The sequence below is a fragment of the Malus domestica genome, chromosome 02, assembly GCF_042453785.1.
Source record: "Malus domestica chromosome 02, GDT2T_hap1".
Classification (NCBI taxonomy): domain Eukaryota; kingdom Viridiplantae; phylum Streptophyta; class Magnoliopsida; order Rosales; family Rosaceae; genus Malus; species Malus domestica.
The window spans coordinates 12,753,906-12,781,876 of NC_091662.1; the positions used below are offsets into that span (position 1 = coordinate 12,753,906).

A 27,971-nucleotide genomic window follows, 5' to 3' on the forward strand; every position below is an offset into this window, starting at 1 on the left:
CCCATATGTAAAGTTGTTGAATTATCGGATAGACGGCCCAAAGATCCACTTCCAACAACATTGATATTGTCATCAACTTGGTAATTACCACATACACAATCTGTCAAGTGTGGGGTTTTATCATAAAAGACCTCGGTATTAGTTGGAGTGGAGTTAAGATATTTAAACTCTTCTTTTTACAGAGATACAGTCGATGTGGGATATTTCAACGCCCCCTCACGTGAGACTCAATTAGTGGGTCACACGTAAGAGATTCACACATCGGCGACCACATAGAGCCAAGACAACTCACCCTACACGCGGGGCCAAGGGACTCACCATCATGGAGTATATTTTAACATGCCCCCTCACGTGGGATCAATTAGTGGGTCACACGTAACGTGGAGCCAAGGGAACTCACCCTACACGCGAGGCCAAGGGACCCACCATCATCGTCCCTGGCTCTGATACCATGTAAAATTATCAGAGAGACGGGTCAAATGCCCACTTCCAACAACATCGATATTGTTCTCAACTTGTTAAATATCACTTGCACAGTCCAACATGTGTAGGAATTTATACAAAAAAAGCTTCAATATTAGTTGGAGTAGAGTTAAGAGTATTAAAATTTTTATTTTAACAAAAATACGGTCGATGTGAGATATTTCAACAAAAACTTCTTGCAAATATGGTTACAGGTGTCACTTGCATTTACAAGTGATTAGAAAAACAACTTATTCCTTCTTCATAAAATACAACTCAAAATAACTTTGTAATATACATTTCTCAAAGCTTCATCTCAGACGACCCTATTTGTATCTCCTAAAAGTTTCTGCATATGACACCATTGTTTCAATTTCGGCGGAGCTCATTTTCTGTATATGACACAACAGCCGGCAAGACTTTTACAAAGAAGGAAGAAGCCAAAGATTGAATAGAGAGGAACCTAGTGAAAGAAACCAAGAAAGGAAAGCCATTGCAGCAGATAACTGATATCTAGTACATAACTTGGCAGGGCAGTAGGATCTACCGAGATGAAGTAGGAGATATGTGGTACTAGCCGTTGAGCAAGCTGCAGCGAGTGAGAGATATGACAACGCCTGTGATGAAACGAACATAATATATTCTTAAGTTGGGAAAACGAAGAATTTGTTCTTAATGAGATAAATAAGTTTATAGACAAAAACACATACCAAGTCTCCTAAAATAATTATTGTAGTTATTCTTGGTCGACGAGGCAAATATCTAAAGAAGACAGAGTAGACATCCACGATCATCAACGTCATGCTCCATGGAACTACCAAACCCATTACTGTCACCAAATAGCTGCAACGCAAGCAATGGTAAGAGTTACTACTATATATTAATAAAAAAGTTCTCGTTGAGCACTTTCATCTCCTTCATTTTGCAAACGTGAAATAACCGAGACAACATAAATCTGGTAATGGCTATAATGGACAATTCAAATAGCACCATAGAATCATTTCAGTTTACAGATTAGAACATGAAGAAACAAACGTTGCAGGAAAAGTGACTTGAATTTGTTAGGTTTTAGAAGTTGAAAAGTTCTTAACTGTTAAAATTTCTAGCTCTTCGCCACAAGACTTTTAGAGATGGTAATATTTTACAGGTTCGAGAAGACACCAATAAGGACAAGTTCAGGGTGAGGTTATTGATTGGAAGTACATTTGGAGCAATGGAAGCAACACATACAGTTGAACACAGTAGACTTCTTTGGACATGTCATTAGAGCATAAATTCTTAAAGACTAAGTCAATGACCAACAAAAACAGACGTGCAAAATTAGCTTTGTGAGAAAAAGAAAAAAAGTCAACTAAGAGCAGATGATACCACAATGTTCTACAATGAGAGTTTACAGAGTCTTTTCATTTCCATGAGAGTTTACGCTTAAAATGTTTGAAGGCTGAAAGATTTTGCTTCCAATTCTCTGTTGAGTTTTTGGTTTCGAATCTAGATTCACATCTTACGGGCCATAAAACCAGTTAAGTCTATCAAGAAGCGGTTTTGATGCTCTACAATGTTCTGATGACTTCAAAGCTGCTAAAATTCGATAGTGAATTACAGAGTCCTAAACAGTTCATTCTCTACAAAAAATTCCAACATATTTACTTGCTCAATTAGGAGAAACTTAGAAACAGTTGCATATACTGAAAATTCTTCATCAGTAAGCCCAACTATATATTATTATAATCTTTTGCATGTATAGAATATGTTAAATTTTAACCAGTTCAATCTCCATATGATCTTTACAGAAACACAGTTTCCAGTTCTTAACAAAGCCAAAAGTCAATATCCAGCCCAAGAAATCAAAACAGAATTGCCATCAAATTCAGAAACAGAGACATGGGTATTGAACAACAAGTCAAAATCACAAAAGGGTCCGATGAAATTCAACTAAGAAACTCCAAATTCGAAGAATTCGAAAGTACCAGAAGGCGGTGTAGCTGTAGAACTCGACGTCCAAGCACATGAAGAGAAGGGAGGCAGTGGAGAAGATGGTCTGCCCGAATCGCAGAGCCAAGCTGGCGCTGGTTCCCAACGACCCCGGCAGTTCATCCATGCTTGCAATTGCATGCAGCAGCAACAACAACAAGAACTCCTCATGGTAAACGAAATTCAAGAACAATTCTTCTCAGCCACATGACCAAATAGTTGTGGCAAAAATGGAGTTCCAAATAATTTTGGGGAAATATGGGAACTGGGTTTTGAAGGGGGAGAGGAGGACTTGCTTTGGTGGGAAGAATGGTAATGGGAATGTGAATCGTTGTGGTGAATTGTCAAGGAAAAGGAGTGTTGGGGAGAAAAGAAAACAAAAGTGAGAGAGACGTAAAGGGTACGCAGATTTTGGTGGGTTTTTTGGCTTTGGCTTTGGCATCTCCTCCATCATTTGGGCATAAATGGTATAATGTTCTTATCGGGTAGGCAGGGAGTGCGGCATCTTCTCCTTCATTTCATCCCGCTTAATTTATTATTATTATTATTATTATTATTAATTTTATTATAAGCGATATTATTACTCCGTTTATATTTGTATTTACATAGGGTTTAATTCTAAATAAGTTTTAAAAAATATAATCATAGAGAGTGACTATATGACACATATATACAATCACAATGATGTTTGTGCACCAATGAAATAAAAACATATATAAATTTTATTCATATATTCTTATTTCATTGGCATGTGGTGATGTACCCGTAATTTCTCAACCATTAGGGCAAAACCCAAAAATTATTAGGTGGATAAAAATAGTGTTTTTTCTCTTTTTCTTTTTCCTCAATAAGGTTCTTTGAATCAAAGCGTATAAAGTAAGGGAATTGGCTTTAAATTTGCTATTATATGTCTTTGTTTTATTTTGCATGATTAATTGCCGAGTGTATTTTAATACAGGTTGGATACAAAAGAACCAAAAAGTAGTACAAAGCTCAAATGAAACTTAACAAACTTCATTTCTCACTTAACATGTATTTGATCTTCATGAACACAACCCAGTTGGTTTACGACTTTACTATCACTTACAAGTGAAAAAAGACGATAAGTCAAATATAATTAGATTTCAAACTTAACAGTGATATTATACATCTTTATCATTCATGTAAGTCAAAATTTAGACCTCTACTTATGAGCGACAAAAAAAATATTACTAAACCATTTTTTTTAGGAATTTTAACGAAAAACTCACGGTACTATTCACTTTAACCAAAAATCATATTTTTACACTAAAAAGTCAATCATGGTACTATTCACTTTACCTCTTATTTTGTCTTTATCATTAAAAATCAAAGTTTTTAAACCCTTTTCATTAGTTTTGCTTTTTTTTTTTAGTTTTTCTTCTTTATTATTTTTAAAGTCTATATGAATGTAGCTTTGTCAACATGTTATCTTTTACCCAAATCACATCATTTTACTAGTAATATTATAAAAATTGAGACAATGTCTATTGAAGAACTAATATTTAATTAAATGTTTGATGCTTTTCATTTAAACTAATATACAATAATTTCCCAAATATCATGGTTCAATGGTCTCTTTCATAGAGGGTTTAAATATTATTTCATATATGAATATAATATAATTACTTTCAAGTTTTGCCATACAAAACACAGAGAATTATAATCACACATTTAAAAAATAAATAAATAAAGTTTGACAATCTTGAAGAGAATACTACCAAATGCATGTCACTCAGTCCAAATGTCCAATTTGTGTGGCTCACCAACCACATAAAAGGATATGAGAAAGCAATTAGCGTAAAAAGATGATGTCGATGATCATAATTTATTATAATCAATATTGCTCGTTACTTTTTCACAGCAAATCGTTGTCTGACGCATTTATAAAAGAAACAGTTTTTACGCATGTCAAATTTTGACGTATAATGATTTACCGTTAAAGAAGTTTGACTCCTTAAAAGATAATGTACAAGAAAGATAATACATACAAGATAATAGGCATGATAATATACAAGAAGATAATGATCTGAGTGATCTCAGTGCTTGTTGTTCAATTGGGTTACAAAGAGAGTTGAGCAACACCTTTTTAACTTATAGCAAAATCTGAAACCCAGAATCACCATTAATACATAGAGGAAAACGAAACTAATCAAGCTGAGCATACCAAACTCCCTGGATTTTGACATCCTTTGGAGTCTTGGCTCCCAAGTCAGTGTCGGATGGCTGAAGGCTCTCGAACACCCCAATCAACTCACCAGTCTCAGGCTTGGTCTTTGTCACACTCAGTGTTATCTTCCCCTTCGATGCTGCTGTATTCTTGGTGTTCTCCTTTGCCAGCTCCTCCTCGTCTCCTCTGCCTCCTGCCGGCAGTGCGACCGCATTGTCATAACCGGTGGATCCTCCTCTTCCCTTGGGGTCCAAGAAAGAGGATCCACGGTATGATGGTACTAGAAACTCTCCCGTGAAATTTTCGGGCTTGCCAGAGGCTACCAGCTGCTTGATGGTAAAGAGGAAGGGCACGCGCTCGCCTCCCGGGAGCTGGACTGTCACTGCAGCGTAGTCAATTCCGTCTTTCTCTTCGAACTTGATGGAGCCATCTGGAGCAACTTCGAAAGGTCCTTCGATCTCATCGAGGGTGTAGGTTAGGCGGGTCATGAGCTTGGTGTTTTGGAACTCTGGTGGAGCGTTCTTGTTCACACTCTCAGCCTTAACAGTGAAGGATGTTGGCTCTAGGCAGAACTTCTTGGCACTGTACTTGCCGGGTTTGAAGGCAAATGCTTCGGATCCTCCGTCGATGGTTGGGCATTGGTTAGCAGTTCCTGTTCCCTTCACTTCCAAGTAGGTCTTGCTCTGGATTTCGTCGAAGGTCAACCTCTTTGGAGCTCCCTCTGCACCTGCTCCCTGAAACACAAAGTGTTGGCCAAGAATGACCAAATGTCAATCTTACTTAATAATAAAAAGGAATCCGATGATCACGTTACCTAAGTTGTTGTCAAACTGTCAGTCTAAATTGAAATAGTGAGATTTATATCCATACTTTATAAAATCAAGTGATGCTGCGTTATGTTTGATAGGTTTTCAATCTCAACTATTAGATGAGCATACGTACATATGACATGCGATTTAGCTTGTGATCCAAACAACATAACATGTCATATATCTAAAACGAACATTACTCTCGTCTGGTGAGACGATCCAATTCTAACAAATTAATGGAGAACATGTCGATATTGCTACACAATTGCGTATTCAACTAGTCCAAACTTACCGCCTAACTATAGTTCATATTAACGAGTAAGTACTAGTAAACATGAATTCACAAAAGTTCAAATGCAAACAACTTAGTCATTGTTCTACTTCTACACCACAATTTCAATCACATGAAGCAAGAAACTAAGGAGTGAAATGGAATTAGCATGTCATACCGAAACGACGAGAGCGGAAGTAGCAAGAGCAAATCCAGCAATCTTGGATGCATCAAGGCACTTGTGAGCCAAGTCCTTGAGATCAGATTGCAAAGAGCAAGTGAGCCTAGCAGAAGCAGATGGCTCCAAGCCAAAGGCCTTGGAGACACTCTGAGAGGACCTCAGTTGCACACTGGTCCTCGCCGACACGCCGACCTTGGTCGGCTGCATGAGCGTAGCAGCTGCTTGGAGGGAGGCTGCCATGGTTGTGTTCACTATTTTTTTGTGATCTCTCACACAATAATTTGAGCATTTGGAAGCGTTTTTGTGTGGCAAATGGGGAGTTATTTGGTGGGAGTAAGATAAAATGGATAGGATAAGGCTTGCTGTGATTGGTGGAATGAAGGTAGAGGGTTTGGATGTGTTGGAAGCCAAGTGGCAAGTTTTTCATTTGGGATAAAGATACTAGTGGTCAGACAAGCAAGTTCATATATCCTTGGCCTCCTACCCCACAGGTTAACTTCAACGTTTTATTTGTCTACCTTAGGCTTAGTACATGGTTACTTATCCGGAATGACAATATAAAATGTAGGAGTCTCGCTCTAATTTTTGACCTATTTAACGTTTACTAAAACATAATGAATGAAAAAGTTAGAGGATTATTCGTTAAAGATTTGTGTTTCGCTCTCAATTTCAACTAGGTGTCATTATCTACAATCTATATTGTAGATAGACAATTAGATATTAACACCTAGGGTCTGGATAATGTTCAAGTGGAGGGAAATATACAAGTTCTCATCAACATAATTAATGGCAAAGCACAATTTTCTTGGAGAATTATATCAACTACCTCAAGGGCGAAGTTTTCACAACTATCATTCACGCATAACTTCGGATTTAGGGTTTAGGTAGTTGATGCAGTAACTACATTAGGACAACATTATCATCATAATGGTATTTAGTTTTCAAAATTTCTTAGTAAACTTAAAAAATACATGTACTGTGATCAATAAATATCCTTAAAGGATTATCGTTGTAACTTCAGCTTGTTCCCAAAAAGCAAGAAGATATTATTAGAGACTCTAAAACAATTCAATCAATGAAGGGGGATGTGACATTAATCCATTTAAAACCCCCAAAAATAAAGAGCATAGAAGTTTCGAACCTGCCACCTTAAAACAGTTCGCTCTCTCAAATGTCAGGCTTAATAACCGAAACCGTAAAAACTAAATTGGCCCATGCAGGTCTCGAACCTGCGACCTTCGCGTTATTAGCACGACGCTCTAACCAGCTGAGCTAATAGGCCTTCTTGTTCAACGTTCTGAATTATCGATATTAGACGAAAGAGTACCTAAATAGATATTGAGATACAGAACTTAAACGCTACAATGAAATAGCATTGTAGAAAAAGAATCGCCAATAAGGTTTCGTGGTGTAGTTGGTTATCACGTCAGTCTAACACACTGAAGGTCTCCGGTTCGAACCCGGGCGAAGCCATGTTCTTGTATATATATAATTTTTATTCTTGGACATCTGTTCTTTTGAGGTGTGGTCTGCTGTGTGAGTACTATATAATTTCTTCTCCATTTTTTGATAATATGCAAGGAATTGTTTAAAGAGTGGTGATATTTCCACCCCGGTGTCTTATTTCCCCACCCACCATTTAATGAAAATGTTAATAACATATTTATCCTTTTAAAAGAAGACTCTTAAACCCCTATTTAATTCAATACTAAAATTTTGAAAAGACAAAAAATAATTTAAAATAATAAATAAATAATGGTGGGTGGGGTGTGATATCTTTGGGGGAAAGAGGTTGGGAAAGATTTGGGTTAGAATCGAGGGAAAGGTTGGTGGAAGGAATGAGCGTGTGCTAGACGAAGGCGAGAAACTTCAATGGAGAAAAAAGATAATTGAGTGTGAGATGTGCGGTTTTGACAAAAAAGGAGGAAGAAGAGTGGTTTGGGGGTACGGGGTCTCTGTAGGACGGCGATAGGTGTGAAGGAGATGATAAATGTCTAGGTCTTAGGTCTTGCATTTTCTTTCATTTTTTCTATTTTTATTTATTTAATTATAATATTATTTAAAGATATATTAGAGTTATTTAAAAAAAAATATTATGGTTATTTTGGGAATAATGGTGGGTGGGAAAATAACATTTTACTTTTTTAATTTTGTATGGTGGGTTAGATTATCATGTTGGTGGGAAAATAAGACACTGAGGTGGGTCTATAGCACTCTATATTTAAATTAGTAGCACTCTATATTTAAATTTCCGACATTCGAAAGAATGGATATTTCAGTTTGCTCAAATTCTAAAGATCAAGGCATCCAAAATTTCAGATATCCTTTCAGTGCCCCTTTTCATTGTCATCATTCCAATTCAACTTGTACTATGGAAATCCATGAAAATTTTCCATAACATGTCATATTTCAGCTTAATTTTCAGGAGTTCAAGATCATTTGCAGCTTAATGTTTCATTCAAGCATTTCATCAAACAGATGATATGCACCAAGAGTCGGAGGACATCAAAATTGCCCTAATAGCGATTTTCCCCTAATGGAGAAAACCACTTCCCAAATTTCAAGGCTCGCAGATTTTCTGAGGCCCCAGGGATCCAAATCCAATCTATATTTTAGAGCGATTAGTTGTTCCAAATGTGGATTATGGCATTGTTTCAAAACCTTGAATTATTTCCAGGATTTCTGAAGTCCTTGGTTAAATATCAGCAGATTCCTTGTATTTTCAGAATTCATGGCAATACTAAACCCAATTACTGCATTAATTTTGTATTTTGTAGCAAATAAATGCTGCTAATGCGAATTCATGGCAATACTAGACTTGTACATTGAGTTTTATCATCATTGCTACCTCATCATCCTTCTCTCTCTCAAATACTTAAATGGATTTCTCTCCCTCCTTCTATCTCCTCCTATTTAAACAGTTGCGATTGCGTCATACTCGAACACCAACTCAAAATAAAAATGAATTAAAAACAAAAACACTTTTCACCCAGTTTTGAAATAAAGGATCAAAACTTTACTTAAAATTAAATTAAAATTTGAGTAGCAGGCATTCAGTATGAGTAGGAGGTAATTAATTCATCAAGAATAAATCAGAAAAATACACATCATCACTATGCCTGCTTTTTCAAAAACAATAAAAAAAAACACCAAGAAATCAACCGCAACCCAGATAAATTCAGAAGGGAACGCCGAATGGTTCATCCACACACATGCCTACTCTCAAAATCCCAACCAAACAAATTTATAAAATCCCAGAAAAATTAGCAACAGATAAAAAGATGGAAAAAATGGCGATTGGGTGTTAATCTCTCAGACAAATGCCTCGTTTTGTCGTCACGATTTTATATATGAATGGATCGGACTCGTCATCGTTGTTGATCATCACTGAGAAAACCCCAAACAAATTCAAAAAAAATAAAAATCAAGATTTCATAACGAAGAAGCAGAACCAAAAAGAAGGGAAGATTATTTTTTTGGGAAAAACGGAGCAAATAATCAACAGAAGAATCAAAATCAGAATGATTAACCAAATGAGTAATGGCTATGAAGAAGCGAAAAGGAGAAGGAAGAAAACGGCACCGCCATTTCGACAGCTTGCGATGGGTCTCCGTGAACCAGTTATGGTGCTGTTTTTATAGGGCTCAATTAGGGTTAGGGTTTTGGGTTTTCGGTGTTGGGGGAATTTACGAATCGGCCATCATTTCGGCCGAATAGAGCGCAGTCATGGCCCATGGGCCTTGGTTTTGATATGAGGACACTTGGGCTTTGCTTTGTCCGAACATGAGGACTTTGGACTTTGGACTTTGGGCTTCACTAGCGTGATGTGGTTCGGCTTAAATATCGACGAGGTGGAGTTCACACGTTATTGCATGAAGACATAGACATGTTTGGAAGTTCTTTTTAATATAAAAAAGCGTTTTCAGATCACTAAAAGTATTTCTAATCATGTTAGGTAAAGAAATTTAAAAGTTCTTTTGGGTTCTATAACACACTTAAAGTGATTGTTAACAGATGGTTCTTTCCGACCCCAACAAGCCCCAAAGAAACACAGGCCTAAAGGAACACAGACCCATAAGGACACAAGCCCCAAAGGAACACAGACCCATAGCGACACAAGTCCAAAGGAAAGAGGAAGTCGAGTGCTTCAAGAAGTCTATCTTATTAGTAGTCAAGCCGAGTGCTTTTTCATAAAGCGCTTTCGAGCACCAAAGGGCAAGTTGGCTACTAATAGCTTTATGGCACGAGGTCCCAGGAATAGAGGGGGCAAGCCTAAACAAGGGAACATTGGCCTATGAAGGAACATAAAGGTTGACAGGTAGGACGCTCGGATATAAGTTCTCACCAACCCAGGGTTGAGTAAGGTGCTTGACTACGTCACCCCAAGAAAGACACAAGTGGCTGTACTCTAGTGTCCCCTCATTGCCACATGTCGGCCTAAGAATAGAGAGATAGCTAGCCAGTCTAGTATGTGCATTCAGCACATTCAGTGGCGAAGTCACGAAGTTTCTAAGGGAAGGTGATTTCCGACGACCGGAAGGGCGGGCGCCCCTTCTTGCCCCTATGTAGCTTTGCCAGTGGGCACATTAAATGTAAAGGAAGAGATACATTCGAACATAAGGTCTGAAAGTTCAGAAGAATGTCTATAAAAGGGGGATGAGTCTTCCGTAAAGAGGGGGTGGATGAATTGAGAGAGAAACTGTACTATTTTGATTGAGCACTATTTGTAACCTTGTTCTCAATTTATATTAGAAACTCAGTTGGAGTAGCCTAGTTTTAAGGGGTAGACCACTAAAATCGACCTCCCGAGCATTATTTGTACTATTCTTGCCAATACTACACATAGTCCAAGAATCAGCAGCTCGAGAGCCCTCACCTCGATGATGAGCCCATGGACTCGAACTTGGGATTTAGGATAAGTGCAATCTTTTTTTGCTTGGTGAATTGGTCCAATAAGAAGTGTAGTCCTCAATTTTGTGAGCTTTTCTCTACGTGCAACATTTGCTTCTGATTCTAATTTTAGTAATCATGCCTCAAATCAGACTTAGCAGTTTGGCTAAGTCACATAATATGTAAACTTGAAACCTTTAGTTTACAAAGAAAGAAGAATATCACTAAGCCATAACGCCATTGGAAACCTTGATTCATCTATTTATCCATTTTCTATATGGCTCGGCTAAATCCACCTAGAAGTTGATTAGAATCTCAAGCCCATCCTCATAACTCCTGATGCTAGGTGCTTGCACCAAGTTCCTAATAAGTGACCAGGCCCAAGGAATCATCATGCTTGGTTAGGAACTAAAAAGAACTCTTGTTTATCATATTCTCTATTAAGTATGAAGGTAGCCAAAGTTTCTAAAAGTGACATGTAAGTTATCCAAGCACAATTTGAAGAACTATTGTTTGCTAGTGGGCATGCACTGCCCTCTTTGGTGACTCAAACACTTTGGTGACTCAAACAATCGTAAAAACTTATTTGAGTCACCAAAGCAGATGCAGACAACTCCCAACCGTTGATGTGGGACATTATCAACTCAAGCGTGCGCAACAAATTCCACCAAAACCTTAATTTTTCTTCTCTCTTTTTACAAGGTTGAAAACCAACACTGGAGCTCATGATGAATGAGTAGAAAATGGCCCCCCTAACTTCAAAGTCTACTTAACTTTCCATCTCTCAATGTTTCCTTTGACACAATTCAACCATCCAACACATAATCTTTTGAACTAATCATCATGAATCATGAATATTCAGGAACCACATGTGCATGCTCTCTCTCTTTGTCCTTCCCCTCTCATCATCTCAATCAACTAAACAAAAACCCCAGACGAGAGACAAGCTGTTATCATATCTGGAGCTTCCAAAAGTCATACCAAAAACTGCTTTTACGAAAAAAGAAAAAGCAGATATGGAAAAAAAAGTTTGCATTTTGCACCATTTGTAAAATCGCTTTTCGGCTTTTGCTTTTTAGTACATAATCATATTTTCTCAGACACATCGCCTCAAAAGTCGAGTTCTCAGTACCAAATTAGCGAATCCAATCCAAGGTTCATTTATCTACGTGGCAGTGAAATGAAGTGATCCGCTGCGGGCGGGCCTACTGTTGGTGATGGTGTCGCCGTCCTTTTCTCGTATCGACGACCGTAGGTTCGTGCGAATCGCACACCTGGGTCTTGAACTTGCACCCGAACCTCCGGGTCAACGACTTTTTCCAACCCGAACCGTCTATCCCGGGTTGACCCGACTTATCAATCTTCTCGATTACTTTTTTCATGCTGGAGCATTCCCGCTCCAGTTGGTGCACCCGCGTCCTCATGCTATCCATGTCCAACCGCAACACCTGATTCTCCCTCACCGCCGCGCGCCACGTGCCGCCACTTTCCTCCGCACGTGCCACTCCATTGTCCTCTTCCTCCCCGCGTGCCTCCTCCGCATCGTCGTCTTCTTCCTCCTCCTCATCCTCTGGCTCGCGTCGCAGCACCGACGGCCTGGCCGACTCCGGCGGAGCGACATCGGCCGCGAGAAGAGTTCCGGCGATTGCGTGACGGAGCTGGAGCTGCTCAAAGAACAGGACCTGCACCACCGCGCGCAGCGGCAATCGCTCGTTCTGCGCCGCGTGCGTGCACGCCTCCAGCGTCAGCTTCTGGCAGTCCAGAATACCGCAGACCTTCTCGCGCTCAGGTTCCGATAGCGATGGATGAGCCTGGAGAGAAGAGAAAACGATTAATATTTTGCAAGTAACACCGTCTTGAGCTTCATTTCTAAATTAATTATGATTAATTAAGCTTAATTTCTGAAATCGTATTCTAATTTGTATCGAATTGCGTACGCACCTTGAGATAAACATCGACAGCTCTGTAGAGACCATCGTCGAAGAGCCGAGCTTGATCAGGCAAAGAAATCGCGAGATTGTAGAACCGATCCGGTTTGAGATTCGCATCGGAGGCGATCTCGGAGAGAAACTCGTCGATCAGTTTTCCGACGAGCATCAGCGACGGAGATCGGACTGCGCCGTCAGAACCGTCGTCGTCTTCGATTCCGGCGGTGTTTCTCTGATCCAAGCCGTTCAAGAAGTAGCCGAGGATCCGCTCGATGCAATCGACGTCGTAGAGCGTCTCGTTCAGGTAGGAATAGCTCGGGATGAGAAGGTCGTCTAAGGTGGCTTGGTGGAGCTGCAACGCGATCTTCTTCTCCAAGGCGGCCTTGCAGGCATCGGAGGCGTTGAGTATGTTAGCGGTTCTCAAAAGCCCGAAGAGGAATCGAGTCGCGGTCGAAGGTCTGGAGCTCTTCTCCAATGGAAGATTGGAGATGATCGTCTCCAAAAGCTCTCTCTGCTGACTCTCCGAAGCTAAACCCGATGATGCGGCGGCGGCGGCGCCTGAGGAAGAAGACGAAGGCTTTCGATTCGTTCTCGAAATTCCAGGAATGTACTTCTTAGCATAATGCATCAAGCACGTCTCCACCATCTCCAAGCTCAGATCTCCAGATTTCATGGCGGAAATCAACCGCTTGAAGAGAGGCAAGCTCAGAACCACCAAGTCTTCAAGCCATGAATCCGCGTGTTTGGCTCTTCTCCGTCCGCCGCCCGCGTCGATCCCATTCCACAAAATCTGCTGTTTGGAAGCAGAAGAAGCCGAAACAGTATCCGCATTAGTATTCCGATTGGGTCCACTGTCGCTAACCGGCCAGCCAAACAGGGTGGGATCGGCGGACGTGGCGCGGGAAGCGACGGAGTCTATGCACCTCTGCGTAATCCCCAAATTCTCCGCCAGAGGCGCAACTCGCTCACAGGACTTGAGAGCTCTGAGCGACTCCTTGAAACTTTTCAGCACCGACTGGGAGAGAAACCTCTCAGTTTTCGAAATGAGGTTGTCCTCCGAGTACTCCTCCGTCATCTCCAAATACTCTCCGGCGCAACGTAACGGCACGACGTTGGAGGAGCTCAGGTCGATCTTGACGCCGTAGCAAAACTTGGCGGCGATCTCGAAGGTCTCAGAACCGCCGGGAAAGTCCGAGAGGGATATTTGGCACTGGACTTCTTCGATTTCGTCGTCGTCGTTGTCAACTTGCTGGTGGGGGTTTGATGGGTTCGTCTCTTGCTCGGTGATCAGGTTGTGAAGCTTTCGACTTTTCGACATGAGAGGGAACTGTAAAATATCAGAAAAATTGGAAACTGTTAGCTGAAATTTTTGGTGGTGGAAGGAGATGAAATGCAGAATGTGCTCTCCAGGTGTTTGATGAAATGACCTTGTGAAGATGGAAGGTCATGTCGTCGACTTCAACGACAATGTCGCTTGGTAATCCAGTGGTGCAGAACCTGCAAAGACGAGATTTTGAAGTGAGTTTTGGCAAATTGTTGCATTGTTTTCAAATGGGTATCCGGCATAAAATCGAAAAGGTGAGGTTTTTAAATTGAAATTGAACATTGAACTCACCATGCTTGGCCTTTGGAGCTTGATTTCTCAGCTGCCGCCGCCGCCGCTGATGCTGCCATTTTCTCGACCAGGTAATGTCTCTCTGTATCTGCCTCTTGAATGAAAGAAGAGCCTTTGGAGTAGGGAATCAGAAACCCAGATTCATGAAAGAGACGAATGGGGGAAAGGGATTGACTTCAGTTCACTGAAACATCTGAGAGATAGAAGGAATGAAAGGCAGGTTGATGGGAATGGAAGGGTGGAAGAAATTTGGAGGTTGTGATATTCTGTGAGTCTCAATTCAGCATTTGGAGAGAGAGAGACAATAGAAACAACGAAAGAAAAAGGAGAGAAGAGAGAGAGAGAGAGAGAGGGGGCTTGGAATCCAACAAAACTGAGAGAGGACAAAGAAATAGAGCTAACTCGATCAAATTTCGAAAAAGGGTATCCAGAATTCAGAAGAAGAATCTCACTCACTCCCAGCTGACTCTCTGAGCTCTCTCTCTCTCTCTCTCTCTCCCCCCACTCCAAATGCTGAGACAGAGAAATGGGGCTGGCGTTGGAAAAGGTACGTTGTCTTTGAGGCAAATTCGCTCTTTTTTATTTTTGAGACATTAATAAAAAAAGAGCACCACGACCTATTATAAATTAGCCAAACATTGCGTTGCGTGCCAACTGTAACGGGGCCTTATTTGCTTTTTGGCGCAAATGATGGAATACAGTGATATTTTAATTCAATTTTGATAATCTGGTGTCAACCTCATGTTTTTGAACTCTTTAAATCACCTCACGTTTTTTTTTTTCAAGATGTTTTATAATATTAACATGAGAAATAAATGTATTTTTTATTATTATTATTTAGAGTGGTATATGTTTATTATTTTATTTATCATTGTTAGATAAATTTAAACTTTGAAATTTGTGTTTATTCACTACATGAATCTCAAAATTCAAATCTATTTAACGGTGATAAATAAAATGATGAGCAAAAATACTCTCCATGAAAAATAACATTGAAGTGTAAAGTAATAAAGAGTTCATACAGAATCTCACTTTAAAAGAGTTTCTCCAACCATTCTCTTAAATTCTTAACGAAGAGTGATAGAGTAATTATGAGTTGTTGTGGAAAATCCATAAGAATCGTGAACAACCTACTTCTGGTGAGACCGATACAAATTCTCAACTGCCCCGCATGAGTGTCACAAAACTGCAGTCGCGCTTTCAAATTGGCCGGGCCTCACAAGTCATAGCAGAATGTGCTACAAGAGCTGTCTTTTGATAACTCTAGTATTTGGTTTTATAGTGAAAGCCAGAATATTTACAATTTTTTTACTATTAAATTCCCTTTGTATTTGTAATTTTGACACGAGTGTGCAGAGGGAGAAAATGAGTGGGGATATCGTCTTATTGTGTACAACATTCTCTAAAATTTAGTGGACCTTTACTAAGATGAATAGTTTATTTTTTTTACATTACAAACCCTAAAATTTAGGTTCCAACTAACTTACATTTGAAGTGAGACGATACCGGCTTGTCTAGTGCAATGATATGACCCTCTATCATCTTCTATCCGATGGATTTGGAAAAGGCTTTTTTTTTTTTTTTGTTTAGTGATGATGTTCTTAACTGCTTGAGCTACCCGTTGATTGCGGTATTTCGTTTGTTGATTGATGATTAAAATTTGTGTCTGAAAGCCCAAAAAAGGGGAACTCTCATGCATTTATAACAACACATCTACTCCAAGACCATTGTTTGGTCTTGCATTTATGCTTTTGCATTTATGAAACGGACATAGAAAAGCAGGGTGCCTTGAATGTTTTCATGGACACATTGGGAAACTGAGAGGTGTTCAAATTTGAAATTGGTCAGATCATTATAATATTACTAATCTTTTGTTTTTAATTGTAATCAAAATTGTTAATTAAACATGATTTCTTAGTTAATGTTTTGGTTTTTTACTGAGTAAATCTAATGAATTATTTTATTTTGATTAGAAGGCAAGGAGAGATGGTGATGATGTGTCACTCGTATCGTAGGGGCCAAGGGGAAGACAAACAAACTCTGTCTCGAGATATTTTTTTTCCAACATGATTCTCTTTGGAATCTTTTGGTGAGAATCCTGATGATTTGTGATTCGTGTCTGTTTATTATATATTGTGCAATAAGTTTTCGTCAAGTACTGTTTGTATTTAATTTTAAATAAAAAAAATTAAAATAATTTCTGACCGCACCATTTACAATGAACGGATCTCCGAGATCCTCATAAAGAGAATCCGGATCCATATTTTTCAATAGGCTTATATGTCAAAGCGGTCCCTATGTTTTACTCTATCGGCCAATTTAGTCCCTGTGTTTTCAATTTAATCAAATTGGTCATTGTGTTTACATCTGTTAGCTAATTCAAGACAATCCGTTAAAAAACAGTTAAACTTGACATGTCCTAAATCCCATAATACTCAAGTGAATTGACCAAAATATCAATATCTAAAGATGGGCATTATATCTATTTACTGGGTGTATCTTAAATTACGTTTTTGTCCTCTCACGTGCCTGGCACATGTCAATTTTAACGGTCTTGTAGCAAGTTGTCTTGAATTGGTTAACATATGCAAACACAAGGACCAATTTGGCCAAATTAAAAACATAGAGACTAAATTGGCCGATAGAGTAAAACACAATGACTATTTTGACATTTAAGCCTTTTCAATATGCCCAAAAAGGGACTTTTACGCCATTGTTATTATACAAGCAGAGAGAAATATTTTTTAGGTGTCCCTCCACTTAAATACTGACATATATGTGTTTATGTTCCAGACACACAGAAAAATCTCTTCTCTCCCTCCGCACTTTGCTTCTGACGGAATCTTGTGAGTGATTTAATAGTAATTACCTGCTTTTTTTGAATGATTTTTAAGTTGAAAGGGAAGTAATCAATGATACAAATGGTGGACTACTTGTGATTAGCCCTTTGTTTTCACGTGGTTTGGTGACTAGTGATTAGGCAAAATGCACAAAGAAGGATGGGAATTGGGGAGGCTGATTTGGGCACACACCGACTCACCTACCATGCTAGGTGACAAGACAATAAGATGCCAAACTATGAAGAACCAAAATTGAAGAAAATGCAATAGAGCTTATAGGTGGTTTTCAGCGTTTAATTCAAACTGGAGGTTTTAGTTTCGACTTTTTCGTTATTTAATATTACTTGTATAAAATATTAAGTTGGTTAAAAATAATAAAAATTGTGTCACGAATTGTATAATCAAGTATGTATACATCCAATTACGTAACATAATATTTTTTTTTCATAATAAAATCCTTCTATCATCTTCATGTAATCCTCAACATTATTCAAATCCAAGCACTAGAAAAGAAAAGGCAGGTTGGAGTTGGGTCAAATGTGTCTTGACCACAACCTGCACAATCATTATTCCAAATCTAAATTAAACAAAACCCTAGATGGCTAGATGATAAGATGATATTCATCCAAAAGGCTTTTTAGCTACCATTATTCCAAATCTCCATTTGTTTATGCTACTGCAAGCTACTTACTTGCCTGCACATAGACACACCATGAATTAATCAACAATTCAATATAGGCATTAGGTTGTTGGATAAGTATAAGCTATAATTTGCTTGACTCATATCATCCTGTGACGGATTCAGAATTTTTTATTCACGAGGGGAAAAAACATAAGCATCTACGTCACTTTCCTGGTTGCCCTTGCCTCCTAATTACCTTGTCTCAACATCTTTGAGACATTTTCTTGAATACGTGGTCCCCATGGAAGCCATAGGGGAAGTTTTATGTATAGTAACAAGGGAGTTTTAACAAAACATTTTCAGTACTGTTCATTTTTAACGAAAAACCACATTTTTACCTTTAACTAACACTATTCACTATACCTTTAAAAATGACTTTTCGTTAAAAAAGAAGTTTTTTTTTTTTCACTTTTCATTAGTTTTCCTTATTAATAACAATGGATGCTAACATCCCTGTATATTGCTAGATAGTCTGATAACGTATAGATAATATGTGTTATTGTTGTTGCTGAATTCAGATTCACAACATACCAACACATATGGTTAAATTGTCAAATTGTATGATAAGAGAACATCACCTATTTAATTAGTACAAACATACCAATATTATATCAAACATAGTACATATATAGCATCACCACTCCACAATACAATATGAATAATCTAATTTTTCTTCATTACACATTAGATACGTACATACCTGAGGCAGAGGCAGAAGCCGGAGATTGTTGCTGAGTAGCTGTCGTCCCCTGCTGCTGGTTTGGTACGACAACACCAGGCCATGAGCGGCACATGCAGTGCTTTCCCTGCTCGATGCCTGCGTACAGATTCGTCAAGTGCTTCCCACATCCTCCCCACGACGTCTTCCCACATTGCTTGCATTCCACTCTGAAGCACATCGTTTCGGTTTCGATTTCGATTTCGATTTCGACAACAACCTCCCGACTCCAAGTTTTATTCTTTCTTTCTGTGGAGATTGGGTGGATGTTTGTTTCTTGCTTTGTTTTCCATCGTATCCAATTGCAGTTGTATATATGCAGTCTCTTTTGCTTTGATGTCATCGACTTGTTTTTCTTCTTGTCTCGAATGCCCCTCATTACTTGGCGTTGAAGCCATCGCTTTATTCTCTTTGCATAGTATTTGACATATTTTAGTAAGTAATAGCCAATGGATTTTGAATAATTTCGGCACATGTTTTCGAATCTTACAAAGTGTTTTAGTCAAGATGCTTTTATTCCCCTAGGGTTTTACCTTTTTTTTATTTTTTATTTTCTTCTGGATATTGCAAGATATAATTATTAAACCATTTATTTTTTAAGAATGAACATAATTGAGAATCGTCCAGTCATTTGACTAACAATGTAATAATTTTGTGTTTAGCAATATATTTGACTTGTACTTTTATTTGATAAAAGACTTAGATTAATAAGCGATTTCTAATTAACTAGGTTCAAATTTTGCGAAGATGATTGTTAAAGGGTGACTTCTAATCATCAAAACACACTAAATGATGAGAACGAGAAGGTTGAAGCTACAAAGCAAAAATTAGCTAGGATTCATAATCCGATCATGACAAAAGTTTGCCTGACGACTGATTTGTTGCCCTACAACGGTGTGCAATTGTTTAAAGATTTTCCGAAAGGAAAACTAATGAAAAGGGCTTGAAAACTTTGAGTTTTAACGATAAGGACAAAATAAAGGTAAAATAAATAGTACCAGAAATGACTTTTGAGTAAACTATCGATTTGCCCCCTAAACTTTCACCTAGTTTTCGATTTTCTCCCTGAACTTTTCGATTGGAAAATTAAGGACTCAAACTAATTTTTTTAGCCAATTTGCCCCCTACCGTTAGTTTTTCAAACATTTCATCCATATTTCTGTTAAGTGAGACCGAGAATAGTTAAGTCATTTCACTCTTAAAAATGATTAAAAAACTGAAAATAAATTTAAGAAAAAAAAACTTTCCCTCTAATTCCTATCCTCAATTTTATTTTTCACTCATTCATATGCATGGGAAATGACATATGGTGTTATTGTCTTCAAAAATATCTAAGTTAGTCTTTTTCTTGAAGCATGTACTGCCATTTTTATTTTCTTTAACAAATTAATAATTTGACAAATGCTCATGGTGTTATTGTCTCCAAAGCAGTGCATTATTATAAGCATGTTACGTGTTGTGCTTCATTTTAGAGACATTAAGACTTTACTAGTAGAAGAGTTATAAAAATAGTTTCCAGTAGTTAACATGTCCGCCATCTAGTAAAAACTACAACAAGTCAAAGAAAAAAACTACTCCAATCACCAGCATCAAAACTCCAAAGATCGGCTAACTGCACTAATCCTAACTAGTACTCCAATTTTCTAGCAATAGTATCCAACCAAATCACAAAAAAAAAAAAAAAAGCATATCATACCCACGCAGTTCCACAAAGCTTTGCTTGCCTCCTCAAAGTACAATGTTTTCAAATAATAAATTAATTACTATAAAAGAGAAGAAAGTGCACAACTCAACCTAGAATCAAATGATGGATATTTCAACTGCATTCTTGCACATTTAACACTATGAGCATTTGTTAAATTATTAATTTGCTAGAGAGAATAAAAATGGTAGTACATGCTTTAAGAAAAAAACTAACTTAGATACTTTTGAAGACAATAACATCATATGTCATTTCTCATGCATAGGAATGAGTGAAAAATAAAATTGAGGATATGAATTAGAGGGAAAAAATAGAGGGAATTTAAAAAAAAAAAAATTATTTTCAGTTTTTAATCATTTTTAAGAGTGAAATGACTTAACTACCCTCACATGTTTGAAAAATGGATGGAATGTTTGAAAAACTATGGATGGAATGTTTGAAAAACTAACGGTAGGGGGCAAATTGGCTAAAAAAATTAGTTTGAGTCCTTAATTTTCTAATCAAAAAGTTCAGGGGGAAATCGAAAGTTAGGTGAAAGTTTAGGAGGCAAATCGACAGTTTACTCATGACTTTTTAATGTAAAAATATGGTTTTTTATTAAAGTGAACAGTACCGGGAGTTTTTCGTTAAAAATTCCCTTTTCCAAAACCCTATATGTTCACAGTTTTAGCCCTGCCAACTCAAACATCCGTGAAGACAACCTGTATTTTCTGGTAGTGAGAATAAGGTTGAAGGGGAAAGCTACTAAGCAAAAAGTAGCTAGGATTCACATTCCGCCAAAGTTGGTAACTCACAACCTAATTATACTATGATGGTTAAAGTTAAGGCAGTCAAAACAAAAACAGAAACACATCGTTATGGAAATAATTAGGATTAATCATCACTTTATTAGGTTTCACCTTCATCCCATGTTCTCTTGATATTGTAGCCAATTTGAACATCCGAGGCAAATGGAAATGGACCCACAAATCATCAAGATGGTAGGAAGTAATTAAGAACAAGTCTGTCTCACATATTCATCAGCTGCTTGTGTTCATAAGAAATGCCAAACATAATAATTATGGTTTCAATGTTTTTGGTTGTAAATTAATGCTTTCTTGGTGATAGTATTTGAATGGAAATTGATTAAGACTTAGAATTTGAATGGAAATTGATTAAATTGAAAACCGTGAAGGGTGGAGTAGTTCGAGCCTAAACCTCTCTCTTGAAAGAAACCCTAGCCGCTTCAGCCTCCGTCTCGCCACTGACCCCTTCTTTTGGATGGGGTCAGTGGCAATCCCTACTTATTTCTGCTTTTTTATTCTCCTTTTTAGTAGCTTAGCTTTGTTTTTTCGGTTTCTTCGTCATATCTTCCGCGTTGTTTGCTGATTTTTCAGTGTTTATCACCGTTTTTGTGTTAGGCAAACCAGATGTCAATCCTGCAGCCCCCCATCTTCAACCCCCAACACCCATCTTTTTGTCATCTTCTCCTTTGGTTCCTCCTCACATATCACCCCTCCTCCAACCTCTGCTCAAAGCTGGAAATAACACATTTGTTTTGGAAATTAGATTCGAATCCTCCCTTCACCATCCCGCACCCCAAGTGGCATGCCAGAAAATTGGGGCCAGTGTGCTGTGTTTTAAATGGCCCCCTTTAGCCCCATCCCCATCCCCTTTCCATTAGTTTTTGTTTTTGGTTTTACTTGCAGGGGCATTTGATGGTGCCTCTGTTTCATGGGCTCTCTTCCCGTGTGGTGATTTTAATGGCGAAATTTGATTGGAGATTCTTCCTTGTTGCGGGTTGATCATTTTTGTGTTGCAATACTTTCGTCGAATTCCAGATGAAGTGATTTTCTTAAGGCAGCTAAGACCTAGTTTGGGAGTGAGGTGCTTAAAAAAAAAGCACCCATGAAAAAAAGCTGTGAGGGTTTTAGGTGTTTGGTAAACTGAAAAAAATGGCTTATTTTGGAAGCTGCTGTGAGAATAAGTTGAAATCAAAGGAAAAAGCTGAAGCTACTATTTGCAGCTTTGGAAAACTGGCTTTTTTTCAAAGCACACGGAGCTACAATGCTTCTTTAATGAAAAGATCCATTATTAGACTGTTTTTTTTTTCTAAAAGCACTTTTACAAAAAAGTTTACCAAACACTCTGCTGATTTATTTCACAGCCGCTTATTCTCACAGCACAACCGTTTATTCTCATAGCAGTTTTTTTTCAAAGCACAGCAATACCAAACCAGCTCTAAGCTACCCTTGTGGCTGCTGGAAGATTAGAGTTTTTTTGTTTTATCTTTTATATTTGTGTTGGATGGGCTTTTGGCAATCCCTAATTTTTATTGAACTTGCTTTCTGTAACTTGTATTGGACCTTTTTTGCATTTAAAATCATATGCTTTTTTGATATTGAAAAAAAAAAAAAACTAACAAAAAGTAAAAAAAAATATTTAATTTTAATGAAAAATAACAAATAAAAGTTTAACGAATAGTATCAGAGAATGGTAAAAATGTAGTTTTTCGTTAAAAGTGAACAGTACCGAAAGTGGTTTGTTAAAACTTCTTAAAACAAACCATGAAAGGTGATTTCGACTAAATTGAAAACCCGTGCCGGTTGGCCTGGTTCGGGAAAATTGAAAACCAGAAACAAACTGATTGTTTCTTGAAAAAAAACAAAAGAAAAAGTATTTTATAATAAAAACGAAATTTTCACGCCAGTTCAGTTGGTTTGACTGATTAGCCGGTTCTTTGCCCGCTACTAGTTGCCCAGCGGGACAATCGTTAAGAGTTTTAGGTCCAAACTTTCCGGTTCGGTACAATGTACGTCCCACTTAGTAATACTACTTTTATATAAGATTTAATCGTTACAAGGATCAGTTAATCCTTACATGTAAGATCTAAATGTTGATTTTCTAGATCACTCAGTGCTATGTACCATGAAAGAAAAATTGCAGAATTTTCATTTCGTTCTCCTTTTAACTTTTCTCGAGTACATTAGATAGAAGGGTAATGCTAGGATGACCAAAATTTTAAACTAAATTTTGTAAACCAAATGATAATTTACCCGGATACGAACAATACAGGCTAAATTCGCCCATCTATTCATGAACTTGTAACAACTTTTTTCTTCAGTAAATAGACATGATAAATTCTGAAGACGAAACCCTAAGTAAATGGAGCTTGCAAGATTATGATCAACCAGGAAGAACGTTGAAAAAAGAGCATTTCTAGAACTTTGATTAGTATGAGAAAGAGATGGTATGCTAACCTTCCAACTTGTACATTACCATTTCTTCGAAATCGAACACAAACCAGCATGAACTTTAGTCGAATGGAAACACGGGCAGTGAGCAGTTCATAATCTCAAATCTAAATAGCAAGGTCTATCATCACACAAAAATCTACAAGTCAGCTTAAACTTCAATAGGAATTACTTCGCATATAATACTAGAATCCAGAATCTAACCAAGATTTCTCAATTCTGTCCATACATTTACCGGAATCCATGACCTTCACGACGCGTTGCCCTCACCCTTATCTTCCGATGAATCCAAAGCAGGTTTCTTCGATGCGCTTGATTCTCCCGAGCCTGCGTTCATCAACACTCGCTTGACTCCTCTTCCCACCACACCAAGATGTGTGACTCCAGAAGCTCCATTCGTATGAGCAGTAGAAACAGTTGGGGAGTCGAAGCCTCCATTGTTGTCAGCAGTTCCCATCCTTGAAGAGCTCACCACTGCTGAAGATTCACTTTTCCCAGTCCCTTTTGCCTTGGCAGATGCTAATCCCAGAATCTCAGCAAGAATGGATTTTGAGTTTGACGCCAACTGTTGCAGATCTTCAAGCTACAAGCTCGAGAATACAAAAATCAGAAAATATAAGCCTGAATGTTTTCTAATTTTAAAATTAAGGTTGAAAATATTATTAGAGACCTTCTTTTCCAGATCTCCAGAGAGTTCAGTTAGTGTTTCAATCTCTGCCTGTTTATCCGTCACAATACTATCAGACTCGGTAACATTTGAGGAGAGCGCGACACCAGGCTCCAATATAGAAGCAGACGGCGATGTTGTGGACTCCGAGAAACTCCTTGATTCAAGCATGAGACGCCGCACACGAGACCTGCAGGTTGATATAGCCTTCTGGCAATACGGAATGGCTTCCTCAGGCTTAGAACCAATCTCTAGACACAAACATATTCGAAAATTTCTGAATTCTCCAGTTAAGGTCGTGAGTCCCTTACCCAGTGGGAATGGGGGAAACCCAAATAAAATAAAACAAAAATATAGAAAAGGATCTGTTATTAGTAACAGTTATGAACTCAAAGGCTGTACGTCGATCTTGAAAAGGATACAGTTCAGCTATACGTCGGCTATCAGGCTCAACCAACCGCTCCAAAATGGAAAGTGCTTTCTGGTAGTCACTGAGAGAAGTTTCAATGTCCTCTACAAGGAGACACAATGTAAAGCCAAATAAGATGTTTTCAGAAGAAATGCAACAAAAAATTATAGTGAAGTTCAAGAATCTCTTCGATTACGATATACAGATCTCAATTCAACTAAACTGAGTACATAACATACCTCTTTCCAATGCAACTTCTGCCAAAGCTGATAATATGTCCACCTTCTCCATTGTGTCAGCCGGGTGTTTTTCAACAATAGCTCTTGCAACATCTAGCATTTTCCATGCCAAATCAAGGTCAGTTTCATCTTCATCTGCATCTGCTTCAGCCAGGTCCGCATCATCGCTATTCTCACCATCTTCATCCTGGTCTTTTCCACCAGAAACTGCATCAGAAAAGGAAATGAACTGTTAAACTTCATAATGCAATGATAACAAAAATGATAAGATATCCTCAATAATCAGTTTTTGGACAGAAAGTATCATCCGATACAATCTGCGTATACCTAAACTTATGTCCTTATATCCTTCTCAGCTATTTAGACTCTATTTCTCCATATCTTCCTTTGAATTTACTGTCACATGAGTTTCTTAAACACACTAAATGACTATCTAAAACAATGACAATATGATGTTACGTTTCCTCAAATATCTAAACCAGAAGACATGACAAACACAAACACAGGATAGAAGTTTAGATTTTTTCTAACGGTTGATCAATGTGCAAAACAGTGTCTCTTGACAGATTTTGTTATCCCTACACTAAAATACGATATGAGACTCATGATCTGTTCCCAAACAGAAGGGATAACTCATTTGATTTTCCTATGGATTTGAAGTCAAAGAGTTGGAGTGGAGCAGATCTGTGTGAGCACCTACGGTGCCACCGGGGAGACGTAGACACAGTATCTCATGCGTATTAACAGTAGTCAACGATGCCAATTTTTACAGGAGTACATGACTAGAATCTCATTACATTATATGTGATGAAGATATCATATTCATACATGTGCAACATTTATGCAAAAAACAAAGAGCTACATTGAATGGCTTTTACTTTTAGTTAAGATGGTTTGGAATTCAATGCTCTATCATTCATAAATGTTCATGATTGGCTTCCAATAGAAATTCATAAGAGAAATGTTCTATTCAACAATTATACTCAACTAGAATCACAAATGACATACCACCATCATCAGCTGCTCCCTCCTGATTACTCAAACCTGCATCCTGTTCGGCATTACATGAAACAGAAGCTGTGGAAGATTCACCATTTACACTATTCTTAGCAGATTCTTGCTGTGACTGGCCCTCCTTCTTGGGTACAGTACCCAATGGATCAGTCTCCTCTTGAGCTTTGTAAAGCAATGCACATCCATATTTATAGTACGCATTGACACACTGAGGAGCAAGTTCACCGAAATGTGCAACCCTGGATTTATTGACATAATCAATAGTAATTACTAATTAGCATACCTAGTGCGCTTCGGAAAAAGAGGAGCACCTAAGAAAAGCACACAGGCAATCTGCAAATTAACTAATGCAGATTTTATGAGAGTACAAATAATAACAAAAATTTAATGACAACGTGAATATGAAAGATATGCAGTGGTTAAACAAATGCAATACAATATAACAGAGTCTAAGACCTTAACTAATGTATCTTGCGAATATGTAAATTTTTTAAGCCATGGTTAAACAAATGCAAGCCATGGTTAAACAAATGCAATACGATATAACAGGGCAAAGAAATTGGACTCCAACAAATGCACAGTTTGGCAACTAAATTGTTGTATTAGCAGGGCTCAACAGCACAATACAAAATTTTGATAATATGAAAATGCGTATACCGGCACACTGGCTTGACTAACGAAAGCAATGCAAATTGAAAAAGAATAATTCAAATTGTACAATCCCTACAGAGTCTAACACCTTAACCGACGGCAACGCAACAAATCAAAACTGACCTAAAGTTAGGGTTTATGAGGGAAGCAAAATCCAAGAAATATTAACAAAAGCAACAATATTTACAGCATCACATACACCCGAAATACTCAATTTCTAAGAAAACACGAAGAATGTTAAGTAAGGCAAGCAAGGAAAATCAGGGAAATAAAAAACCCTAACCTGATTTCCAAGGCACGGCTGAAGCACTCGGTGGCTTCGCCGTAATCAGAGTCCTTGACCGCCTTGGAGCCCTTCTCAATCAGCTCGTCGGCGAACTCGAGCGACTTTTCACGATCTCCATCGGAGCTGACAGCTGAAGCTTCCGCGCTGTCGTTGTTGCAAGTGGACTCGGCGCCTCCCTGAGCTACCTCCGTGATGGTGGCCTCGTTCGACCTCTGTGCCTCCAGCGCGGTGGTTTGGGTTAGGGTTTCGCTCGCCGACGCCGACGCCGACGCCGACGCTGATGCTTCTTCTACCATCGTTTCAAAAACCCTCTCCTTCTTGGCGCAAAAACGTAGAGAACTCGATGAGAAAAAAACCCCCGAATTTTGAAGAGGGAAAATGAAAATGAAAATGAAACCTCGTTTTTGTCTTTTATGAACCTCGAAACGGAGCATTTTGTTGCGTTCTAGGGGCGGTTCACAGTGACAAGGGTATATTCGTCATTTAAAAATGTGCTCAAGGATTTAGTTAGTTAGCGTGTGGTATCAAAATTCGCAAAATTTTCAGAGAGGAAAGACATGGCTGCGAGAGCTTCAGTACTCGCTCTCCACCCAGAGCGCAATGCGCACCGCAGCTCCTCCTCCTCCCCGGCGCACGTTCCGAAGCCTACGCCGCCGAGTGGACTCGCATTATCCGGGCGGAGACAGCTGGCGCTGTCGCTGACGTGGACCGCGGCGATTGCGGCTGTGGGTGCAAAGGAGGCGAAGGCGGAGGACATCGGGCTGTTTGGGCTGAGGAGGAAGGTGAAGGAGGTGGAGAAGGAGGCGGAGGTGATAGTGAAGGAAGGGATTGAGGCGGCGGAGAAGGGACTGGAAACGGCGGAGAAGGGGCTGGAATCGGCGGAGCTGGGGATTGAAACGGCGGAGGAAGGGGTGGAAGCGGCGTTGAGCTTCGGGGGGTTGGCGCAGGCTGGAGCGGTGGCGGGAGCGGAGTTTGTGGGGGTTTTGGTGGCAACTTCGGTTGTGAGTGGGATTCTGGGGCCGGAGAGTTAGTTAGAAATCGTTAATAGAAATTTCGATTTCATTTGTATTTGTTTCTAATTTGTCTGTGTGAAATCTGGATTAATGGGGTTGGACTGTAAGTTGTAAACTTGAAGTATTTAATTGCTAGCTAATGAAGGAGAATTATTGCTAATTATGCATGTAATTACACGACGATGGTGGATTTCGTGAGGCT

General features: G+C 38.7%; 5 protein-coding genes, 1 long non-coding RNA gene and 4 other non-coding genes across 10 annotated transcripts; 2 read left to right on the top strand and 8 right to left on the bottom strand.

Annotated features, from left to right (window-relative positions):
* Window positions 1–587: 587 nt before the first annotated feature.
* LOC114820555 (CASP-like protein ARALYDRAFT_485429) lies at window positions 588–2,882 on the bottom strand. Its single transcript, XM_029091524.2, has 3 exons — window positions 2,430–2,882; window positions 1,173–1,305; window positions 588–1,079 (listed from the first exon to the last, which is right to left on the bottom strand). The coding sequence occupies exons 1-3, from the start codon at window positions 2,558–2,560 to the stop codon at window positions 885–887; spliced, it is 459 nt and encodes a 152-aa protein (XP_028947357.1). The 5' UTR covers window positions 2,561–2,882; the 3' UTR covers window positions 588–884.
* Window positions 2,883–4,421: 1,539 nt separating this feature from the next.
* Window positions 4,422–6,322, bottom strand: LOC114820558 (oxygen-evolving enhancer protein 1, chloroplastic-like). Its single transcript, XM_029091529.2, has 2 exons — window positions 5,880–6,322; window positions 4,422–5,355 (listed from the first exon to the last, which is right to left on the bottom strand). The coding sequence occupies exons 1-2, from the start codon at window positions 6,120–6,122 to the stop codon at window positions 4,600–4,602; spliced, it is 999 nt and encodes a 332-aa protein (XP_028947362.1). The 5' UTR covers window positions 6,123–6,322; the 3' UTR covers window positions 4,422–4,599.
* A 768-nt stretch (window positions 6,323–7,090) lies between these two features.
* TRNAI-AAU (transfer RNA isoleucine (anticodon AAU)) lies at window positions 7,091–7,164 on the bottom strand. The gene has a single exon. It is a non-coding gene; the product is annotated as a tRNA-Ile (tRNA).
* Window positions 7,165–7,281: 117 nt separating this feature from the next.
* On the top strand, window positions 7,282–7,355 carry TRNAV-AAC (transfer RNA valine (anticodon AAC)). The gene has a single exon. It is a non-coding gene; the product is annotated as a tRNA-Val (tRNA).
* A 1,580-nt stretch (window positions 7,356–8,935) lies between these two features.
* Window positions 8,936–9,004, bottom strand: LOC114823811 (small nucleolar RNA Z105). The gene has a single exon (XR_003771758.1). It is a non-coding gene; the product is annotated as a small nucleolar RNA Z105 (small nucleolar RNA).
* Window positions 9,005–9,189: 185 nt separating this feature from the next.
* On the bottom strand, window positions 9,190–9,275 carry LOC114823828 (small nucleolar RNA SNOR75). The gene has a single exon (XR_003771775.1). It is a non-coding gene; the product is annotated as a small nucleolar RNA SNOR75 (small nucleolar RNA).
* A 2,514-nt stretch (window positions 9,276–11,789) lies between these two features.
* On the bottom strand, window positions 11,790–14,886 carry LOC103440735 (BTB/POZ domain-containing protein At5g66560-like). Its single transcript, XM_029091532.2, has 4 exons — window positions 14,316–14,886; window positions 14,128–14,197; window positions 12,714–14,027; window positions 11,790–12,583 (listed from the first exon to the last, which is right to left on the bottom strand). Exons 1-4 carry the CDS (start codon window positions 14,372–14,374, stop codon window positions 11,978–11,980), a joined length of 2,049 nt encoding a protein of 682 aa, XP_028947365.1. The 5' UTR covers window positions 14,375–14,886; the 3' UTR covers window positions 11,790–11,977.
* A 2,681-nt stretch (window positions 14,887–17,567) lies between these two features.
* On the bottom strand, window positions 17,568–18,964 carry LOC103440736 (uncharacterized). Its single transcript, XR_011573448.1, has 2 exons — window positions 18,538–18,964; window positions 17,568–17,850 (listed from the first exon to the last, which is right to left on the bottom strand). It is a non-coding gene; the product is annotated as an uncharacterized lncRNA (long non-coding RNA).
* A 4,522-nt stretch (window positions 18,965–23,486) lies between these two features.
* Window positions 23,487–27,237, bottom strand: LOC103440734 (uncharacterized). The gene is made up of 6 exons (XM_008379433.4): window positions 26,754–27,237; window positions 25,814–26,058; window positions 24,806–25,012; window positions 24,580–24,670; window positions 24,161–24,434; window positions 23,487–24,073 (listed from the first exon to the last, which is right to left on the bottom strand). Exons 1-6 carry the CDS (start codon window positions 27,188–27,190, stop codon window positions 23,741–23,743), a joined length of 1,587 nt encoding a protein of 528 aa, XP_008377655.2. The 5' UTR covers window positions 27,191–27,237; the 3' UTR covers window positions 23,487–23,740.
* LOC103440733 (uncharacterized) lies at window positions 27,160–27,929 on the top strand. Its single transcript, XM_008379432.4, has one exon. It carries the CDS (start codon window positions 27,314–27,316, stop codon window positions 27,785–27,787), a length of 474 nt encoding a protein of 157 aa, XP_008377654.1. The 5' UTR covers window positions 27,160–27,313; the 3' UTR covers window positions 27,788–27,929.
* The last annotated feature ends 42 nt before the right edge of the window (window positions 27,930–27,971 follow it).

Coding starts and splice junctions, on each gene's coding strand:
- LOC114820555 (XM_029091524.2), bottom strand. CDS start 2,560: ATGGATGAACTGCCGGGGTCGTTGGGAACCAGCGCCAGCTTGGCTCTG. Junction 1,306..2,429: donor TACAGCTACACCGCCTTCTG/GTACTTTCGAAT, acceptor CTTGCGTTGCAG/CTATTTGGTGACAGTAATGG. Junction 1,080..1,172: donor TAATTATTTTAGGAGACTTG/GTATGTGTTTTT, acceptor GTTTCATCACAG/GCGTTGTCATATCTCTCACT.
- LOC114820558 (XM_029091529.2), bottom strand. CDS start 6,122: ATGGCAGCCTCCCTCCAAGCAGCTGCTACGCTCATGCAGCCGACCAAG. Junction 5,356..5,879: donor CTTCCGCTCTCGTCGTTTCG/GTATGACATGCT, acceptor TTTGTGTTTCAG/GGAGCAGGTGCAGAGGGAGC.
- LOC103440735 (XM_029091532.2), bottom strand. CDS start 14,374: ATGGCAGCATCAGCGGCGGCGGCGGCAGCTGAGAAATCAAGCTCCAAA. Junction 14,028..14,127: donor TGACCTTCCATCTTCACAAG/GTCATTTCATCA, acceptor GATATTTTACAG/TTCCCTCTCATGTCGAAAAG. Junction 12,584..12,713: donor CTGTCGATGTTTATCTCAAG/GTGCGTACGCAA, acceptor TCTTCTCTCCAG/GCTCATCCATCGCTATCGGA.
- LOC103440734 (XM_008379433.4), bottom strand. CDS start 27,190: ATGCTCCGTTTCGAGGTTCATAAAAGACAAAAACGAGGTTTCATTTTC. Junction 24,671..24,805: donor AGAAGTTGCATTGGAAAGAG/GTATGTTATGTA, acceptor GTCTCCTTGTAG/AGGACATTGAAACTTCTCTC. Junction 24,435..24,579: donor AGCCGACGTATAGCTGAACT/GTATCCTTTTCA, acceptor TGGAGAATTCAG/AAATTTTCGAATATGTTTGT.
- LOC103440733 (XM_008379432.4), top strand. CDS start 27,314: ATGGCTGCGAGAGCTTCAGTACTCGCTCTCCACCCAGAGCGCAATGCG.